General features: G+C 38.8%; 1 protein-coding gene across 1 annotated transcript in view; it reads left to right on the forward strand.

Annotated features, from left to right (window-relative positions):
- Window positions 1-19,637, forward strand: part of SPAG6 (sperm associated antigen 6) — a 37,798-nt gene extending 18,161 nt beyond the window's left edge. Inside the window, exons 5-11 of the mRNA XM_075419511.1 lie at window positions 4,008-4,213; window positions 5,091-5,264; window positions 7,691-7,843; window positions 10,194-10,385; window positions 11,584-11,700; window positions 14,489-14,634; window positions 16,840-19,637. Coding sequence (XP_075275626.1) covers window positions 4,008-4,213; window positions 5,091-5,264; window positions 7,691-7,843; window positions 10,194-10,385; window positions 11,584-11,700; window positions 14,489-14,634; window positions 16,840-16,906 — 1,055 coding nt within the window. The 3' untranslated portion in view covers window positions 16,907-19,637. The remainder of the gene's footprint in view (window positions 1-4,007; window positions 4,214-5,090; window positions 5,265-7,690; window positions 7,844-10,193; window positions 10,386-11,583; window positions 11,701-14,488; window positions 14,635-16,839) is intronic.
- The last annotated feature ends 2,722 nt before the right edge of the window (window positions 19,638-22,359 follow it).

Below are 22,359 nucleotides of genomic sequence, written 5' to 3' on the forward strand. Positions count from 1 at the left end.
ATCAGGTCCATGAAAATTTTTACTCATACCATATTTAGTTACTTTTAAACTGCAAAATTCTTGTGTTTGAGATGTGCAAAAAACTCAGCTTTCCTTTTGCTTTGCCTACGTAAAAGGTGTAATTTATTAATTGACTCTTACCTGCTTCAGCATATTGTATATTGGTAGGAAAACAAAAATAAACACCACTATTTATTCTGAAACGTATTGCTGAGAGCAGAGTTACGCTCATCTTCTGTCATGCAGTGGTACTCTTAGGACCATAGGATAGCTCAGCTTGGAAGGGACCTCGTGAGGTCCGTAATAGAGCTTCTTGCTCAAAGCAGGGTCAGCTACCAGATTAGACCAGATTGCTCAGCTCTTCAGTGGTCTGAGTCTAGCAGTAACTGTGCCTGATTCCAGGGTCTAACCTTGCCCCGCAATTAATGACATCCATCCTTCTCCTCATGAAAGGTTTTCCCACTGGTTCCAGTGGAATCTGTAGCACTGTGGTTGTAGTGGTCTGCATAAACCTGTGATTTTAAAGTGCAGCCTTTGGACTACTTGTGGGGATTAGAGTCTTCCTATGTGGCCATTACACGATCACACAGTCCTCAGAAAAATACAGTATTGGTGGTTGTTTTGGTCAAAACCTGTGATTTCCTGTGGATACACCTGCCACCACAGCAGGGTCTGTTTGAGAACCCTGGTCTGGACTGAAACTTGCATTTGCTTCCATGCAAAGAGGGCTTTGCTGGTGCTCCACTATGTGAAGATGGCATTTGTTCAGATCTGATTTTCTCTTTCTGGCGACTATCTGCACATTCGCTTTCTCACCTCCATCTTTTCTCCTTAATCTTTTTTTATCCATAGTCTTATTGCCAACATGTTAATGTTAGCATGGATTTTTTTTTTTTTTTTTTTCTGGTAACACCTTAGACCAGTTTAGATCGATCCTGTAAGACTTCCCATTGACTTCAGTGGGTATGTATTGACTCCTCTTCATTCACTTTCCACTCTTCCTGATCACATAAACTCATGACTAGGCCTCAACTTACTTTGAATTAATTTATTAGTCCCTGATGAGTACTTTTGTATTGAGACAAATCAGTACAACTCTAGTACAACTTCTAGTTGAACTGGTGACAGTTTAAACTCCAGAGTCTTTCTTTATCAGCCTTTCTTCTACCTCCATGTCAGTCTGTCTTCATGTCTGCAGTATCTCCGTTTGTTAAAGTCTTCCTCATACTGTTCTGTACAAAAGCAACTAATTTATGGTGGGTTTGGAGTCTTAGTTCTCTTGTCCCTGAGCATATGTAGAACAGCATTTCGTACTTTCACTCACATAGGGAGAAGTCCTACTTCATCATCATGTAGTTGGACAGGTTCCTTGAGCTGCACCCCAAACTGAAGTTCCAAGCCCCGAGTTTTTATAACTTTCTGTGGAATTAAGTGAGGTTCATAAATTAGTTTCTCTGCTATCTTACTTCTCTTCAGCTATCGGTCTTGTGTTTGCCCTTATAATGCAGTCTTGGCATACTGTTCAGAAAAGTCTTTTTGTAATTTGTTCTAGCTCTTTTAACTTCTTTGACTGAATATTTGTTTTTAAAAAATTCTTCTTGACAACTGTATTTTCTCCTTCAACTCTTTCTCAGCCTTCATTTTTTTTACCTCTGTCTGTGTTTTGTAATTAGATAGCAAAGTTTCATGAATCCTTTGGTGTACAGTCTGAATTAAAGATGTTCTACTGAATGGGAAGGTTGGTTGAGCCTGTTTTTGAGAAAAAAGAATTACAATTGTCATAGAATCATCAATACTTAGAAGTGTAGTTTTGAGCTGAGTTTACAGGAGAATATGATGGGAAGATCTATGTTTTCTTTTGTCGCTGCCCCAGCTTTTCTGTTTTTCTGACAGTCTGTTTACTGCTTGTCTGTCTTTTGACACATGGTCCAGCCCTCCATGTGGTAAGTTATTAGCTGTGAACCTTATAAACACCACTGGAAGAATAACCATTTAATTAACCATGACCAACAGTAACCATCAGTATTTAAATGATATCAGACTTCTAACAGCAAGAGCTGATCTAAATTGAATCAGATTTAGTTTTCTCTTTTAAAATAGCTTTTATGATTATTTTTGCATTCCTGGGCATAGCTGTGACCCTAAAGTGTTGCTCTTTCTCTCCCTACTTGAACTTCATGATTTCAGCTCATAAGGCATGAAGGAAATGTGTTCTTCTAGTAGTATCTTGTCCCTCTTGATGTGATTTTCCTGATACTAGTATCTCCTAGCAGACTGTAGGCAATTGAGTTGGTTGCTCTGAAGTTGCTTCTGAGGCACAGTGAGATGGATTAATCTGGACGGTTGGTCAGTAGTTCATGATGTATTTCACTCGGTCAATGTACAGCATAAAATACAATTTGAAGAAGTCAAGAATGGCTTTTTCCATGAAAAGCTGAATGTACCTTATACCACTTATATTGATTAGCTAGTTTTCGGGTTTGTTTTCAGATACGTTTCAGGTACGTTTCATTTCAAATTTGTACAACTGAAGATGTAGCATCTGGGTTTTGTTGAAATCTTATGATTTGTGTGTATTTGGGGGATGCACACTCTACATGTTCAGTCAAATAGTTATTTGAAAAATGAACCTTGAAGGGTTAATTTTGTATTAGTTTAGAAAGGACTGCATTATTATAATTTTGTGAGGTAATATTTATACTTTCTTTAAAATATTGTATCATAAAATAACATACAGTGTAAATATTTGACTTATCACATGTATTGGAGTGTGTAGCTGTAACTCACTAATTGAAAACAAATCTGGTCAGGAACATTATTTGGAAATTAACAACGTAATGATGACATGACTTACAGATTTCATGAAAAACTGTATTAGTCTATGTATATTTAATGAAGTATGCTATATTTTTCTTAGTATGAAAATCTCTTTATAGATGGAATATAAATCAAAAGCTAAGTTAGAGTCTTGAAATACAACAGCCGTATGTTGCCATGGTACTGTAAGTCAAGATAAATGTTAAAGATAATAATGGATATGCATAATAAGATGTAGCAAAACTGAACTAAGAACCTAATAGATTATTGAATCCCCCATAATTTTTACCACTTTTTCAACACTATTTTGAAATAGCACAGCTTGGTTATAGTATAAATTTTGCTTCTGATATTCAGTAACTCTTATTTTAGGACTGTGATTAATGCTGCATACACAGAGAGCTAATGAATTTCTGATAGCATAATTTTTGTCCGTGTCAGCTAATAATATGCTCAGTTTGTTTTTGTTGGTTTTTTTTTTTGTTTGTTTGTTTTTTTAAGTTAAGATGCAGTTAGTTAAGGATATTGTACTAATCTCAGGCACACAATATCCTACTGATGATATTTCTCAGTTGTGTAATTGTGTAAGACAACATTTTCATGTTATTTAAGTGTAAATTCTGTCTCGTCCCATGTATAGTAGGAAAACCTGGTTTTGATCAGCAAGTTCCGTTTTTCCAATCTTTTATGTAAGAGAAATCTTTTACGTATGTTTTTTGTATTTCTGTTTTTGGCATTTGATCTATGCTAATATCTGCTTATCATTTAAAGAGGGTAAAATGCTCTCTAATTAGGTGGTTGGTAAAATTTTGGTACTTTGGCTTTCTGTGTTGTTGTTAGCCATGCATAAAATGCTTTCCTATTGATCAGTGTAGAATAGCCAGGGTTTAAACAGCTGACATCTGCTTACTTTAAAAAAAGAAAAAGAAAACAGAATAACAAACCATTTCAGCCTAATCTACCTCAAATGTGTGCATGTAAATGGAGGTCCATCTATTGACCTGCATTCTTTTCAGTTGTGGATTGGTCCACACGGTTTATGAAACCAGGAGGGCTGATTTGAAATGCAGATGTCGAGACAGTGAACTACACCCTCCCCTTTTTCCTTTGCTGTATCTGTCAGGGTGAAAAATGGCTTGCACAAGGGTCAGTCACCCATACTCACTTAATTACTTTCCTTGGACCTACAGAACTGTCACAAGCTGTGGTGGATGCAGGAGCTGTTCCTCTTTTAGTGCTCTGTATCCAGGAGCCAGAAATTGCTTTGAAAAGGATTGCTGCTTCAACTCTCAGTGATATTTCAAAGCATTCTCCAGAGTTAGCACAGACAGTAGTGGATGCAGGAGCTATCGCTCACTTAGCTCAGATGATCCTGAACCCTGATGCTAAACTGAAGGTACATTTAAAAATTATTTTTTTAAATCTCCATGATACCAGTCATTACTGGATACTGAATCAAAGACACTGATGTGGATATTTATTTAGGAAGCTCTTGCTTTGGGCGTTAACAAAAATGTAACTACATAGTTAGTGACAAAGAGTTCTGAACATACTCACAGATTTAGCTACTGGATAAAAGCTGCTGTTCTATGAGGAACAGCTAAACTAATCTTTAAAGTGAATGGTATGAAATTTTTTTAGAATTATATAGTGTATGAAGAACGCAGCAGGTATTTTTTATAGATAAAATTTGCACAATTCGGTGACAAAAAAGGTTTTGCATACTTAAGGTTATACTATAAAACAGTTAATGCTTTGTTGTATTTTAGAATGTACTATCTGCTGTGAACAGCTGTTGTCAAAGGTTTAATGACTCCAGTTTAATTGACAAAAAAATTGTTTCTTAATATAATTTTTCTGTCTTACTCCAGCAGAAATAGAGGACAACACAAAAATGTCACTTCAAACAAATAGACCTGATATTAAAGAATTTTTAGCTGACAGACCAAACTTACGCAAATAAAGATACTTTCTATAGATTTCACTAAATTTGAAATTGTAGTTTTAAATGGTGTATATTTATTTTTTGGGTTTTTAACACATAGCAAGCTTGAGTGGGATAAAACAAAGGAGAAACTTTTATTCAGGAGCCAGTGAATGTTCTGTGCCATTATATTTGTGCATGAATTGACTCAGTGAATTGTAAAATAGCTGTAATTGTTTTCCCTATCCTGCTTTGTTTTCCTTGATGCAATAGATTTTTGTGTTCAGGAGGAGTGTGTGTTGTGGGATGTTTGTATACTATTGATATTATAACAATTTTTATTTACTAGTGTCAGGTGCTGTCAGCTCTAAGCCAAATAGCCAAGCATTCAGTGGATCTCGCAGAGTTGGTGGTTGAAGCAGAAATTTTCCCAGTTGTGCTCACATGCCTGAAGGACTCAGATGATTGTGTCAAGAAAAATGGTGCAACTTTAATTACAGAGATAGCAAAGCACACGCCTGAGGTAAAACCTTGAAAATGCAAATACAAGGTCATATCATTAGATTTTACACTTTAAATAAAATACAGGATTATTCTGTCATTTGCTTTTTGAAAGGGAGGGCAAATAGCTGTTTGGCATGTTCATTGGAAAAATATGGAAATGCTTGCTGATATTATGAGATGTGTATTGAATATGAATTGGGTTAGGAAACTGGGAATCATATAATGTATACCTAGCTACTTCATGCCAGAAAATATCTGCACAGAGAGGGAGTTTTAGGCTGATGGTATTGTCAGTCCTAGATATTAAAAATACCGTGAGAAAAGCCTCACAGAAGTCATGATACCAGCTAATAAATGACAAGATCATCCTATAACGGTAGTAGATGGTGTGCGTCTTTTTAAAAAAATCTTCTGGGGTGCTGGGATCACATTTTAATTATTTTTCCAATGACAATGAAGGTAAAAAATTCTCTTATTATTAAACTGCTGGTAGTTTCTTTTATTAGTTTGAGTTTGTAATCTGAGTCTCAGCATTTGCAGTGCTTTTGTCAATAATTGATACAGGAAGGTGGGGATGTTTGGGAAAGTCAATACAAAATAAATAGGAAAACTAAATAATTATGACTGTGTTAATCTGTCAGACCATAGAGATAATTAAAAGGCTCTAAATGTGACTCTGGAATGACATACAAGCAGTCTATTTGTGGAATACACTAATGCTGAGTGTGGCCATTTCAAAATCGTGATACTAGCTTAACAATTGAGAAGCGTTTAAACATGAATATTGTGCTGTTTCTTCAGCCTGCTAGTCTTTAAGCTGCTGGTGCTAAAGGTTGCAGACTTGTCACATTTCCTGCTTTCTCTCTGCACCTCATCAGCAATGCAACTTCACTTTCTCAGACAAGTGAAGAAATTATCGTTATTAAAGGGAGGCACTAGAGTTGGAAGACAGAGGCCAAACTCACAAGACTGCAGGTAAAGTCAGAAGAGCTGCTGGCACAAGATCCTCCGTGGAAGGAGAATTGGCCATTCTAGCAGCCCTCCGAAGGAGTGGTAGGAAGTATCTTGGTGACTCCCAGTGGGAAGTCACAGTCCGCATTTGGCTTTAGAGTGGCCGTGATCTCTGTCCGTCTCTGAGCAACTCTATTCAGGCAACACATGTTGCAGCAGAGACAGATTGGCAAACGATATTTCTAGAGGAACTGGCTGTGTCAGTCATGTGAGTGTTGTGGCTTTTGGATCTCAGCTCTATCTGTATATACACTAAAATTCATGTGAAGGTCAGGATCTGGGGGACTTGGAGTGGGGCCTGAGGATCACAGCACAGCTGAGGGTGTCTGTGCAGGAGCTCTGCATACATGGCTGTGCCCAGACGTAGGACTTGGTCATCACTGGCTGCAGATTACAATCATGTGAACAGTTTTTCCTAGGCAAATACTTTAAGTTTCATCTATCCGTTTCATGAAAAAAAGAATTCCCTTTAAAAGGCTCTAAGGCAACGGTGGATTTTACATTTATATAAATCAACTGGATTGGAAATCCACATGCCTCAGTTTTGTTAATTTGATTTTGACTTTTAAGAATGTGTTTCTTGTGCTTTGGAATCTTTGGGGAAAATGTGATATACCTAACAAGATAGAAGAAAATAATCATAATATGAAATTATTTTAGCTTCTGTGCAGTGTTGATATCATACGTACACTAGTGCTGCCCCTCAGTGATGTGAGAAGTGATACCTTTTGGAAAGAAACATGTTGCATAGCTTGGTATGCACAGCAAGCATCATAGACTGTGGACATGATTATCATTTATAAGCAGGGCTATATAATTTGGCGTTCTGGGGCAAACTCCATTGCCCATCCAGTGTGTTCCCCGGACACCTCCCTCAGGATACTCTAACTTGGCAGAATGGTGTAGTCCAAGTCGGTTTTGGGTATCTGTGACAGTTGTCTTTGGCTTCGTGCCTCAGCAGGGGGATCCACAAAGGCTTTTATGCCGCAGAGGTTATCTAGAATGCAGGTGAGAGGAGGAGTGGGCCTTTCCCTCTGTCCCTGCACAGAACATATGATGTTGGCTTGGGAATGAGTGGGCACTAGTGTCTCAGTAGGTGCATCTTTAAGGGCATTCATATGTTAGGCTGTCATTTGCATGCTTCTTTGGTGTGTACTAATGGAGCTCAGCATATGTCATTCCATGCTATACAGCATCAAGAATTCAGATTCCTGACTTCCTTGCAGTAAAGTCAATCAAAAACAGAACAGCAAAATAGCTTCATTCCTGAGAACTTCATGCTGCACTTAGTGCCCAACTGTCTATATGACACATCACTCTTATTCCAGCTTTATTTTGTAAATTGGGAGCAATACAGTTAAAGACTTTTCTAATGTAGTGCTTTATGCCTGTTGATACTTCACAGTATCTAATCTCTTCCGCTTATCTTTTCAGCTTTCACAGCTTATAGTAAATGCAGGTGGAGTTGCTGCTGTGATTGATTGTATTGGCAGCTGCAGAGGGACTGTCAGACTGCCTGGCATCATGATGCTTGGTTACGTAGCAGTTCATTCGGAGAACCTTTCAATGGCAGTCATTGTCTCCAAGGTTAGCTATCACTTTGTCGTCTTCCTATGATTCTTCAGTGGTATTCTGAGAAAGAGAATTAACAAATTAACACGGGCAGAGAACATATTTTGTGACAGAATTATATATTTGCTGTTGATGAATGCACTTTCTCCTAATAGAAATGTGTCTGAAATTATGTGGTAACCTGATAAAAGTATGTCCTTATGAAGCTGAACCTTTTATCAAATGTCCTGGATTAGTTTATGAACATCCATTTGTATTACAGTACATGATTTTTCTGTGTTGCAATGGCATGGGTACAGAAAATAAGTCAGTGAATTTCTATGGTCTGTTTCCTCTTAAAATGAATATTTGTGGCTACATCAAAACTCTTTTTGAAACAAGAATGTTTAATGGCACTTTCTTTATTGCACTAGCATGACTCTGCCAGTACCTCTAGAGTAGTCTTCAGACTTGAAAAGACATTAGTTTCTGATGCAGTATGGTTTGATTCAGTTATGCAAGTGACATTTCAAAGGAGATAAGCTTTACATTTTCAGGTTTAAGTAAATTCTGCTGGGAAATAATACAGAAGGGAGCTAATTTGCAATATTTGCAATAGGTGAAATTAGCGTGTGACATAATATTCAGATGTGAATAAAGCTAACTAATGACAAGAAGAAGGAAGTAATTTCACTGAGCATTGTTGGCCCATTTTCGCACTACATCAGTCATTTGAAATATACTGTATGAGTGGAAACAGTGAAAACAATAAAACCAGAGGAACAGAAATGTCTCCTAGTAGGAATGCAAGTTAAAAAATGGAAATTGCGACAATGTAACATCAAGAAGTATGCAGGGAAGGTAGGAGTGATCAAAAAATGCTCTTCTGCATTTGAAAACTAAAGAAAGAGACGCTTTTTCCTTGCCCTCTCTGGAGGCCCTTCTTGTCTGGATGTGTCTCTATCTCTCTGCTTTCAGGGATGCTTAGAGCAAATATGCTCCTGCTGTTGGGCGCTTGATGTTAAGTGGGATGAATCCAGGGTTAACTTCACAAGGAAGCACCTAAGTGATAAATTTTTGAAGAGTAATAATGGTTCTTATGATAGCTGAATGAGAGCGCAGTGAGAGATTTTGCAGGGATCTGTGCAAACTCTCATGAAATTAAATATTTTAATGAATGATCCACAAAAGAAACCCAAATAAACTCAAAACCCATTAAAAAAATTGCTTCAGGGGAAACTGAGCTTCTGGAATGGTACACAGTGCTGAGGACAGGGCTTGGTGAACTGGAGCCGTTTGAAAGAAGTGCACTGTGGCATAACTGCGTGCAGTTACACATCTACGATGCTATGATGTAAAGGGATAGATCCGTTCTGTGGTACTGTATCCTGGAAAGAATGAATTTTGAAAAATGATTTCTGGGGTCATACTGGACAAAAACTTCATTGTGGTCTTCTGCTGCAGTGCAGGGGAAAAAAAAAAAGTTCAGTCGTTTTTGGTATTGAAGAGTGGAAGATGAAGCATTGCTGGAAAAGAGAAGTTAATCTATTTGTAGTACTAGTGCATACAGTTCTGTTTGTATTTGAAAAGGATCTTGAAAAACCCCTCAAAATCCCACACAAAGAGTGTGCAGAAAAGACTGAAAAATGATTCATGGGATGGAGAAAAAGGTTTTCTAGTTAGAGGTTTATTAGCCTTGCCTTACCTAAAGTAGCATGAAATGATTCCTATTGAAGTATCCTAGCATAAAATACCAGCTACTAAGTAGCTGCATAATCCTGTGGAGAAAGGATAAAGGCTGTGACCCTGAACCAGAAGAACTTCAGTAACAGCTGGATGCGAGTGAGGCATTCTCCATTTCTTGATGTCTTCAAATCAAGAGCTGAAACCTTTCTGGAAGTGAGTGCATGAGTGACATGAACTACTGGACTCAGGAAGAGGTTGAGAAGTTGAAATTTAGTGCTGTGGATAAAATAAAAAAGAAGACTCAATGATTGAGCCTTTCTGGCCTTAAACTGTTTTCATAGATTCGTAAACACTCAAATTCTTTTATTTTCAGTCTGACAAAACTGAAGCCTTAGTACAACCTGAATTGTGTTACGTATTCCTTTTATCCCTTTAATTTGTGTGTTAGCTCAAACTGCCTTCTATCTTCGAACATTGAACCTGTTTCTCTCTTTCTTTAACTAGATTTATTAAGATTTATTCAGAATTCTTGTGAGTCATGATGCTGTAAAAATATGACACCTCTAGCATGTATTTTCTTATAGCTCATTTTAGAAGAAGAGTGTAAATAGAGAAACATTTTCTAGCAATCTGTATCAATTTCAGATTGTCCTTACCTGGTGTAGATTTGTAAAGGTTGTGCTTTTGATTAATGCTACAGGGAATACCACCACTGTGTGCCTGCTTGATAGAAGAACATGAGGATCATATTAAGGCAGCAGCTGCTTGGGCTTTGGGGCAGATCGGAAGACATACTCCTGAGCATGCACGTGCTGTTGCAGTAGCAAACGTGCTACCCACACTGCTTGCTATGTATATGGACACACACAGTTCGGGAGATCTTCAAATGAAAGCAAGTATATTTGTAGTATCTGCAGTATGACATATTTATTGTAATCAACAGGTATAGGTGCTGCTTAGAAACTACTAAATGGTATGTGCTTTTATTGATGTTCATCGAGTCACAGGTTTCCTGGGTGTAGGGTGTCTGAAGGCTGTGTGTCATTTATTAGGACTGGCTGGTCCTAACGGGTGGGCATATGGTGCACAACAAATCATATGGCACAGGCACAGCAGTCTAGGTCCTCATTTTCTTCCCAGTTTAGATCAGAGTTGCATACACCTGTAAATTCTGTAATTTCTTGTGACTAATTTCTAATTAGCTACTTTTTTTTTGCAAGTATAAGCTCTTGTACAAAATATTATAGTCCTTGTAGTAGATTTGCTAACATTTGTATTATAATAAAACTATAACAAATACTCAAAGCTCTGCTCTTGAAAACATGCAGCTGTTCGTGCTTAGGGCTCTCCTTGTGTGGGAGCTGGTAGAGTTGCAGTTTGGTAAAGTGTATTTTTGAGTGACAGTAAGTGAACCAACTGCAGAGTATAACATGACTGGATACATCTCTCCTGTTGTACCATGGTTCTGTACGCTGAAGTATAATGTTCCAGATCTGTAAAATAACTTTTGTATAGTCATTTTCAGTGGTCACCAAAATATCAAGGCCAAATTAGCTGTACCTGTAATCCTGCTCAAGAAGGTCATTACTGCTGGTGGCAGCCAGCATGGAGTTTGTTTTCAGAAGCTAAGCGCTGATGTACAGCTGTTTCGCTCTCTCTTTCCCTTCCTGCTTGGGCGGTAGTGCACTTGGCTATCCCAGACCAGTAGACTCTCCTAGTATGCTACTTCTAAAACACAATCTTTTAAAATGTGTTTTGATTTAGCTTTCTTATTATATTACGGTACTTCAATTTACTTAAAGGGTCTACTCCTGCTTCCACTGTAGTCAAAGGAAAATTGCCATTACTTTGACTGTAGATAACATAATAAGAATATGATGCACTGTAGGTTTTGAGGTTTAATAAATCTAAGTAAAAGATTGATTCTTCCTTAAGTGACCTGATAGATGTCATAGTATTTATTCAGAAAATGCTCTTTGAGAATTCTGATCAATTTGCTTTTTTTGATCAGGCTTCAATGGTATATAACATGAATTCATGTTGTTTTCATTGTTGTCTTACTAGAGAAATTTTATTTTGCGTTTCAATAGACTAAAAAAGCCTTAAAGAACATCCTTCAGAAATGTACGTATCTTCCAGCACTTGAACCATTGCTGCACGATGCCCCTCCCAATATTATGAAACATATCATTGGGCAGTTTAGTAAGGTAAGACAAGGCTCTGCTTCAGGAGTGATATGTTAATTGTTTTCCGTTTAGCAAGGAAGCTATCTTTCCAAAGATAAAGTCTCTCTAAAGATCTCAGTGGTTTTCTTAGGATCCTCAAGCACCCCCTGCAGAAGCAGTTTGGAGCAACCCCTTCTTTTATCTGATAAAGCTGGATACTGTTTCAACCTGCCATAATTCATCCTAAGACTGGGAAAACAGTTGCTTATAAGCAAGGTGGTTTTTTCTTCCTTGCCTCTTGAGATTAAGTGGAATATTAACTCACGTGCAAATATTTTTACTGAGCCAATGTATCACATAAATTCCAGTCACATCTGTTTTAGATAAAGTACAAGCTGTCTGTACAGGAGTGACTTAAGGCAGGTATTTCACAATAAGCTAGAGTATAGAAGTTTCACCACTTTTATCCTCATTTATTTTCAGCCTCAATTAAGTAAGTATAAAAATCCCAAATCTTTTCTCATCCCTCTCAAAATTTGAAACTGACTGTTGTTAATTACATTGTTGGTATGAGCACAGCGTGTAAAAAGTGATACGATTTAATAAAAATATTTTGAATTATTGAAGTAATTGCTAACTAATCAGAAGATTTCCAGTGTCTGCAATGTTCACCAGCTGTTGGGAGTCCTGCTCAACTACAGACTATCTTTTGTGCAATACATAGTGCAGTGTAGTCTGTTAGCAGGGGATACCAGGCTCTCTTGATGAGATGTTCTTTCTGGAAATGGCCAAATAAAACACTCCTGATACTCAGTTCTGGTTATCACAGATCTGGAAGCACTGCTGTTTGTAGTGCATATTCCTGATTACACTGCCACACTTTGGTTTGTCCTGTCTGCTTGATAAATCTGTGGAAAGAGTGGAGATTTTTGCAGAAGCCAGTGCCTTTTCTGCTGTGTGCTGACTGGGGCTATTAATGAGCTGAGTGCATAGTAATTGGTTATTCAGTGTATGGATTTGAATGTTGTTTGCTGTTGAAGTGGTTTTGTGGCCTTATATCAGCTGATGTTCTGTTTTGTTTCGTTTTTCTTCTTCTCCTACACTGTATTAAACAGTGTTCGCATTAAACAAACTATACTTGTCTGGCATTTGGTTTTCTGAATTATACATTTAAAACTCAGTTCTCTGCAGTAAAAGCATTTATCTCTCCTGTACCATTACTTGGGAATTTCCTATTCTTAGAGCTGTGGTGTATTACTTCTGTGGGCCTATTTATAGCACAGTAAAAGCCTTATTTCCCGGCTGTGCTTCAGAGTGGGGTGCTATCCGTTCTTGCTGCTGGACTGTGTCGTTTTAGCATTATCCTCTTCAGGGTCTGTGCAGTTCTGTGCTGTCTCAGTTGGGGCTGGGGGAAGGGACTGTGTCTCAGAGGTGCTGTCTGCCTTAAGGCCTTTTCCAAGATAGTTTTCCAAGGGAGTTACCCAGCCTGGGAGTCACGGTGTGGAGGAAGGAGGCAGGGAAAGGGCTGTATCCTGTCTCCCTGCTAGTTCCTCCTTGGCAGTTCTTGTGGGAGATATGTGGAAACAGTCGTCTTCTCAGTTCCCACAATGAAACCGTCACAGTCGTCCCTGACACTTCTGTGGAACCCAGAATAGGGAGCAGTCTCTATGCTCCCCTGTTTCTTCTTTATCTGTTTGTTGATAATGTACAGTCTAGAGGGACCAGATAAATGAAGGGTATTTGCCCATATGCATGGCAGAAATCTCATCCTTCTTTTCCTTCATCCTTTTAGACAATCCCTTCCTCCTTTGGGGCTTTTGTTTTACACTGAGATACAGTCAAATTTATGGCTTGGTTTGTCTGACCAGTGTGAAGGCTTACGAAATGCTTTTGCCCCCATAGTATGTAACTCTCAGAGTTGGTTTTAAACCTGTCTGGTCTTGCTGTAGATGCAGCTGACATCTTGCATTATCTGCGCCCCCCCCCCCCCCCTTTTTTTTTTTTTAATATTATTGCAGCCCTGTGGGCCTATGGACTACATGCTGTCATTCTCCCTCGCCTGGCCCAGCCCCCACCTCCCTCCCTCCCTCCCTCCTTCCCTCCCTCCCTCCCTCCCATCCCCTGGACAGAGCCGCATATTGGCATCACTCAGGGAGCGCAGAATGTATTGTCTGATCATTTCTGCTTCTCATCCCCTTTGGCTGCAGAAACTTCACATTTTTGCTTTGTGTGCGTGTGTGTTTGTAAAAGGCTTCCATGACTACACAGTGTGTTGTAGGATTTTAATATCTAGGAATTTAATAGCAGCATGTAATGCTTCAAGGCTGCATTGTTCACTTGCAACAATTCTCAGTATTGTTTTCATGCGCTAATCTATACTAGATCATTATAATGATATAAAATTCTGCTCTACAATTAAACTGTGGGAATTGACATAAAAGACCTGAATAACTTGGTTTAAGTGGAACAGATGCTGTTGTTATTCCATGTTAGTGTGCTGTTTTTATTATCTATTTAATCTCCGCAATCTTTTTGACTCCGTAGGAATAATTCAAGAAATATTATTTATGTAAAGATAAATATTCAATTCATTTTTTATATATGTTATGTATTAAACTACATGTTAAATTATATTATAACCATAAAGGGCTGGTTTATAATTTTTTCCTGTAAAACTGGGTGTTAAAATACAGTAGTCACAGATGCTGTACCTCTGATGTTCCCATTTATCTGTCCTCTGAATTAAAAACAGATAAGCAATATTATAGTAGCATAGAGATTCCTTTAAAAGAAAATATTATTTTTTTTTAATGTATTTTTCTGTGTGTAGGTGTTACCACATGACAGTAAAGCACGTCGTCTCTTTGTAACAACTGGTGGGCTTAAAAAGGTTCAAGAAATAAAAGCAGAACCTGGGTCACTTCTTCAAGAATATATCAACACTATTAACAATTGCTATCCAGAGGAAATAGTAAGGTAGGGAATACGAAATTTAAGAATTTCATACTTTTTATTAGATGTTTTTCACAGGAACAACACAAAGCAAGGATTTAAAATATTAATTTAACTTCTATGTGATTTTTGTTTTTAATAAAACCGCGTAACATTTGGTTAACTGCCCCAGTGGCAACACAACCGCTAGACACATATTTTGAACACTTTCACTTTTCTGATTGTTTTTGGAATCAAATTTCTTTGTCTGTAAACAAAGCCCAAATAATCGGGGTCTTGCAGGAAGCTGGGAAGAAAAGTCAGTCCTGCCCTACCCAGACAGACTCTGAGGCTTCAGCACAACTGCCCTCATATTAATGAATGTCTATGGGAAGTTTAGTTTATCTCGGTAACTTATGTATGGATTGCTCAGGCTGCAAGATACAGGTATTGGTGAATCTTCGGTTGCATTCTTGACTTCCCTAAGAGCCTGACTGAACTAGCATATTCAGAGGCTCCTTTGAAACTTCCTCTGATGTACAGAGGGTCCAGAGGCTCTCCTGCACAGTTGCTCTGCCCACAGCTGCCCTTCCTCCCCCAGCCTCATCATGAGGCTTAAGTGTTATATAAAAGGACCATACACCAGCTGTCTGCACCAAGTTGAACTTTGCCCTTAATGAATACAGAAACACTATTAAATAGCTTACAGTCAAAATGTCACCGTCCTAAATTGTAATAATGAGAGAAATGCCCTCCTAGATTCTAGATATCCATTTACCAGTCCTTCACTCCATCAACACATCAAAAGGATGTTGTACTCCTGCACTCCCTCTACAGGCTCTGAAAATCTTCATCATCAATTTTAATTATAGCAACAGAGTTCTTCAGCTAATAGTAGCTACAAACGAAGTCACGCAAAATGAAGCCCTGTTTATCTCCACAAGGGAAAGCCAGTCGCTGTCAAATGGGCAAAAGCAGAATCATAAAGAAACTTTATTCTGCAGCTAACACTTCAGAGGGAAAGAGGACAGTTGCTTACGTTTTTCTGGATATAATTATATTTATTACGGCTGGTTTTTTTGCCTGTAAATGAAACAAGGTTACTCATGTAGGCTGGGATGTAATAAAGAAAAGGGCCCCTTTGAGCATCTCCTGCTTGCCTCTTTGTGCTACTCCCTGATGCTGGTTGTGCTGCCTGAGGCACAGCTGCTATAATAGACTCCAGCTCTGGGTTTGTCCTGGAGACCTGTTATTTTAGGCTGTTTGCAGACTGAATATAATAATGCATTGAAAAGTTAGCTTTACAATCAGAGAACTAAAATGAGTTTTAAAAAGCGTTACATTATGCAGAAATCGTCCAGAAAATGAAAATCAGCAAGGTAAATGGATCTTCCTTCAGTGTGAAAACATTGGGGATTTCTACTTGAATACATTTTAGGCATGCATTACATGGAAGTGTGTTCCTCTCTTTTTATAGTTAAAGCTTCCAGGGTTCAGAGATGACAATTTACATGCCTGCAAAACCAGAAATGTACTGAGATGTATGTTTTTAGAATAACACAGTAATAAATTTCCGATACTCTTAACCTGGAAAACAAGAACCAAATGCAGCTTTGGTGATACTTGCATATTGGAAGCATGTAGTTGGTCCATTTTGGAAAACCAACTGAATGACAGCAGGACAATAATGGCACCATAGAGTCCTACTCTAATGAAAACCTATTGGATAATCTCTGTCCTTGAGTTGGCATTAGAGACAGAAGGTCATTGTGATAATTTTTTTTGTTCCAGAATCAATGTCTCTCGCATCGATGTAGACTTCACATTAGCTTTGGGGTGTGTGCCTGTGTTTGATGAACAGCAGTAGACTATTGTCGTCTGGCAGCCTGTGGTTCTGTGTAAACTCATACTTTTTTTATAAAAGGCCGTAATTTCAAAAGAAGTTAACATCTACATTTCTCAGCAAAGACAATGCTTATGGCTGCTGAACCTATCTAAAAACTAGCCACTTACTTACGTGACCTAAAAGAAGCTAAATATGCTTTTGAAAACCTGACTTCCAAATATAAATGGTAACATAAGTTGAAAAGTGGGCTCTTAAAACATTGTAGGGGAATAACTGTAGAATTCCTTGACTAGTGTTTAATGCTAGGATTTTTTCCCGATCAATAGAAATATGAATAGCGTTTCATTACCTAGCACAGAACGTGCCTTGTAGTCTAATACACAAACAAAATGTTTCTTTTTCAGGTATTACTCCCCTGGATATTCTGAGATGCTTCTGGAAAGGGTGGAAAATTACCATCCAGTTTTATAAACTTCAGTTTTTTATTAGAGCTGTATTTCACATTTATGCCTATATGACTGTAATACAAATACAGCTGTTGAAACTCTCATTTGATTCTGAAGTGTCCTTCTACTGTTTGAACTACGGAAAGAGCTCAGCAATTCCAGCAAGCTGTATTTTTTTTATAAACTTGTTTGTTGTGAAGTTTTTATTCCTTTTTGTTTTTGTTTAACATTACTACCAGATATTGCAGCATATATGAATGGAGTTTCATGCAGGAGTGATGATTTATCACAGAAGCTTTTTTAGAATCAGTCATTTCCTTTTCCTTCCACAAGAAAGGTTTGCTATTATCTTGTTCAAATTTTAGCCTTCTCAGTAGTGTAACCATTTTCCCCTTTTGCCTTTGCATATTGTTTAGAGCTTCCCAAGCTTGATGAGGTGGGGAAAGCTGGCCCCTGTGCTTTTTCTAATTATGGAATCTGTTCTGCACTGAGATATCTCCTGCTGCTACCTTTCAGAAAGTAAAGTGATGTTTTTTGCGTCTCCAAACATGTTAGTAGCTGCTAAATAAAAAAGTAATCAGATCTGATGATGATAAAAGGGCTGAATTCTGCGTGATATGATAGTGTGGTGGTCCCAGCATGGTAGATAGTACATCTTCTGAGAAAGTCCTCCTAATTAAGGCAGGATTCACTGTGGAGGGAAGGAGTGATACACTGTTTGGTGTATGCATCGTTGTTCCTCTTGGAAAGGAGAGAGGAGACTTAGAACTTCCTCTGGCACAAATGGAAGGACCCTGGGAAGTTCGGCTCCATTTGGGTCAGCAGCAAATTTGTGCAGCTCAGAAGAGAGGAAAATTTCTTGGCTGCAGGAACAGCGTTAGTAAAGGTCTGAGCACATTCAGAGGAAGCCTGAGGATGCTTGAGTCCCACTGATTTTAGTGATGGGACTAAGGCTGCTCAGTACTTACTCTTCAAGAGCTGAAATTGCTGCAGAATTGAGTTGAAACACACATGGAACTTAGTCCTGAAGTTGCAGATCACATTGATGTGGAGGTTATTGGAGGTATGAGCTCTTGCCTGTCTGTAGAACACCCTGGAAATATTTTTTGCCTTCTTACGTAGAGTGAAAAGACTTCTACATTCTGCTTGTTCCTCTGGTGTACTCCTGTAGCAGCAGGGAGCAGCATACAACCCTTTAGTATTCCTAACACCTCCCCCCCCCCCGCCCCAGCGTAATAAACAGTGTTTCTGGAACAGGATGTTGAAACACTGGCAGCCACAAGGAAAGACAATATTTGAAAACCCCTGCAGGAGAGAAACTTGTCTACTTTCTTGAACATATTAATGGAATGAGTTTATAAAACAAGGAATAGTCTCTTCTATTACTCATAAAACAGGAGCAAAGACTTATTGCAGTTGGAAATGATTTAGAGTGGCGCTTCTCTGCCAAATTCCAAAGAACTATTTTCTTTTATTCTTGTCAGCGTATTTTTCAGCAGTTCACAAGAACGTCGGTGGGCTATCTTGTGTTAAGGTTTAATTCTACAGAGGGCTGTGCTTCTGCTGTGAGGTAGTTGGTGCTCTCAGACTCTGCTCTTCAGGAGGAGCAGGGGGTGCACAGTACCTTGCTGAACGGAGCCTGACTGAGGTGGAAATGTTGGTGTCATGAATGCTGGGACAGAAACTACACCAGCTGGGTTCTTCCCTTAGCCCACATCAGAGTGAAAAGTCTTGGAACTGACTAGCTTCTACCAAATGCCTTTTCATTTTTGGTGTTTATATTCTGACATTATTAATGCTAGGCCACTAGTGGAAAAACATTAGGTCTATTAAAAAGATTGTTGTAATACTCAGTAATTTTCCCACATGCATTTGGAAGTCAAATCTTGTACAGTCTCTAAAAGAAAATGTAATGGAAGGGCTTCCAGACAGTCTTGAAAGATCTGAAGCCTTTATTTTCGCTGACGGGACAGAAATGGTGCAGAGGGCTGAACGCAGTTGCAGTGCCGACGGGAGGCAGGGCAGGCACAGAGCTGCGTACCCATGGCTGCGTCACGTGCTTGGGAGCACACCCACGCCCCACAATGCTAATGTATATGTTTTGTGCGGAGAGAGCAAAGAGGCTTCAGTTCCCTGACAAATGTGCTCCTGCTGTGTCACACTGTGCTACACTGTAAGGATTCCACAGGGTTAAATTTCAATGCCTAAACAATTTGTTCACAGTCTTTTCACAGTCTTTTTCTGATTCCTGACAAAGGAAATGATTGCACAAGGCAAACCTTCAAAGCGATCTGATTGTGCAGAGCACAATCTAAATCAGACCTAGCATAAATACATCTTCAGACCAGCTAGGCAGTTCTGTCCTAGGCCAGTGGCTGTCTGGCCTCTTGTGGCAGCACTCCCCTGGACGATGCCACGTCCCATTAGGCTGTGGCAGTGCAAAGTCCTGTCCCACGTACTTTGAGACCCCGTCAGCTCTCCGTCGCCGGCAGGCTGCTTCCCTGCAGTGTACGTACAGCTTGTGGCTGGAGGCTTCCCTGAAGGTACGCGTCTGTGCAAGGCAGATCTAGCCCTTTACGGCAGAATTATCGCTCATTTGTATTTCAGGCTTAAATTACTAGGGCAAGAGTTGCTTTTTTCATGTGGTGTTGCACAAGCTCCAGTGTACAGCGTTTCTATTCCATCCTCTCTTTTGGCTTAAGTAATCATCTCAAACTATATTAATGTTTGTAATTACTGCTTTGGCAGGCTTCAAGTGTGCATCATTTGTCTCAATTTCATAGAATAAAATGTAGATTTGCATTTTAATTAATTGTGTAAATGCTGTTTTCGTGATAGTTTGTGACTGTGATGCTAGAGAAGATGAAGAGCAGGTTCATTTTGCAGCTTGAGCCCAACACCGCCTATGGATGTTTGTCTTGGCTTACCACTCAACAGTGCCTACTTCTGAGCTTAGGACATACAAGTGTTTTAAGTAAGAGTCCTTCTCACAGAGGTGGCTTGTTAAGACACACAAAGAAAATTAAGCCAGTGCTTTGGCAGAAATAAATGTAAGCGGAGGCAGCCCTTAAATCATTTTGCCAGTTCCTTTGACTGCACCATTGGGACTTGCCAACCCAAGTCTTTAAAGATCTTCTCTGGGGGCCTGAGCCATGATTTTTGTCTACATTACTACAGCTATTATTACATCTACAGATGTAAACCGGGGCCTTGAAAGAACATGTGGATGTGTAAAACTTTACCATATTTCATTCAGTGGGTGAATTGTAACTGGCCTACAAAAGCTCCATTCTTTATCTGAATGACTGGAAACCAAGAGCATCTGAAAAGGGGAAATTCAAGGAGTTCAACTCTTGTGCATGTAATATGTTCGACATTTCCAGAGGGATTTACCAAGGGGTTGCTTTGTCTCATCTGAGGTGATCAATCTGCTGGAGATCTGCATCTTAGCAAACAAACGAACAAAATGTTGAAGGAGCTGAATGGAACTGGTGAGAGAAGAAATGAATCTCATTTTGTGAAGTAAAGGATAAAGTTACTGTAATTAGGAAGTGGATGAAGTGTGGGTAGATCCTCAATGTTCTTGATTTGGTGTATTGGGGTTGTGAATTAGATTGTCCAGAAGGGAGTTTTGGGTATGGAGGATGCTGTGGGATGGCTTTCGGCTTCTGATGTAAATTGGAGTCCTCTGATTTCTGGGTGTGATCTACTGGCTGACTGTTGTCCCTTCAGGGGAGGAAGCTGTGACAGCATGCTTGCCTCAGTATCTTCCTTAATGGCTGCTTGGTGTCCAGTATTTTGGTTGTTAAGAGTTTTAGATCTCACTGTGTGACCAGGGTAGGAAGGAAATACGGACTAGCACTAGATTGCAAAGCCAGTGGTTCCACTTTTTTTGCACTGACAGAGGGTTGCTTTTATGGTCTTGGATAATTATTACAAATCCCTATGTATCATTATCTTCAGCTGTGAAGTATCTTTTACACTCCTTTGTTAACTTTCAGAAGTGCTGGGAAAATTAAATTCATATGAGAGGTCGATGCAGCAGAACTTAAGTTCTTTATAACTAATACCATGTTCTGAAAGGAACATTGTTCAAGAACCTACAAAAATTTGCCTAAGAAATCTTTGAGATGCTGACTTTTAGAATTTGAATTGAACTAAAAGCCAGTGGATTTTGTGAGTTTCCTCATCTGACACAATTTGAAGGGATCTTGGAGAAAGAGGAAATTACAACGTCTCGCATGACTATACTAAAACTATTGATGTCATTTTTGTATAATACCAGTTAATGTTGATGCTACTGTGCTGTACTCTGCAGTCAGCTCTATAATTCAGCTAGTGAAAATACTAATTATATTATTACCGCTGTACTATATTTCTAGATACTGCACCAAAGATTGAATTAGAAAATACATGTAAGCAATACGAAAGCATATTTTGATGATGAGAATGCCTTTAAACCAGGAAATGGTATTGTTCTGCCTTTCACAAGAAGTTACTCTTCCTTGGGTTAAACACATTTCTTAGGTGTTTGTGTTCCCTCCTACCCAGAGGTCTGATCACTGGATGCTCGATGAAGTACTGAGGACCATGGTCTACTGTCTGTAGCAGAAACTGGTTGTGTTTACTATCGTGCATCCGCAAGCTGCAGAGAGGAACAGTGCAAGTGTACCAATGTCGTCATTTAACAGCTTTCCACAGAGATCTTGAAGGCTTGCTTTTTGTTGATAAAAATACACTTGTTCCTACTAATTCCTACCTCCAAATTGAGTTAAAAAATAGGTACCCAGATTAACTTTAGCTATTCTATATTTTGTTCCTTTTATAACAAAAATTAAATTTTGAGAGGGGGCGAAGTGTGTTAATGTCTATATTTTTTGTGTCAAAATCTACAACAAAACTCTTTGTAATCTTGTGACAAGATCTTTACCCTTTGCTCTCAAGGAAAGTTTTGTCTTCACGGATACAGACTAGTGATGTGTTTTATCCTTGTTGTCCTATTTATAATTAGGTCTGAGGGCCTCTGTACATGTTCACCTTTCAATATTAGGTCAGTGTTAAAGCCATTATCAACTAAAAAGGTTGGATTACTACCAAGATTCAGCCTTCGTTGCCCCACAGTGCTATAAATCATATGCCAATATTGTTACAAATTAATAATATGCAACATAAAGGTCTGATGGAATCATGTTAATGAGAACACTGAAGCTTCATTGACTTGCAATATCGTTAGAGCTGTGAGGCAGGTTTATAGCCTTGTGCAAAGTATGTTTGTGTTGGTTTAGACACAGTATTTATGTGGTCACGCCCAGCCAAATGTTTCCTTACTAAATTAAAATAAGTGCTGGTTAGTTCAATGAGCTACAAAGATATATAGCGTAATTTCAGGTTCTCAAGTCACAGAAAATAAGCTCCAACAATGGAAATCAGTAGAGGGTCAAAACTGATGGTTATACTAGAGTGAATACGAACAAAGAG

Source organism: Opisthocomus hoazin, chromosome 4 (assembly GCF_030867145.1).
Source record: "Opisthocomus hoazin isolate bOpiHoa1 chromosome 4, bOpiHoa1.hap1, whole genome shotgun sequence".
Lineage (NCBI taxonomy): Eukaryota > Metazoa > Chordata > Aves > Opisthocomiformes > Opisthocomidae > Opisthocomus > Opisthocomus hoazin.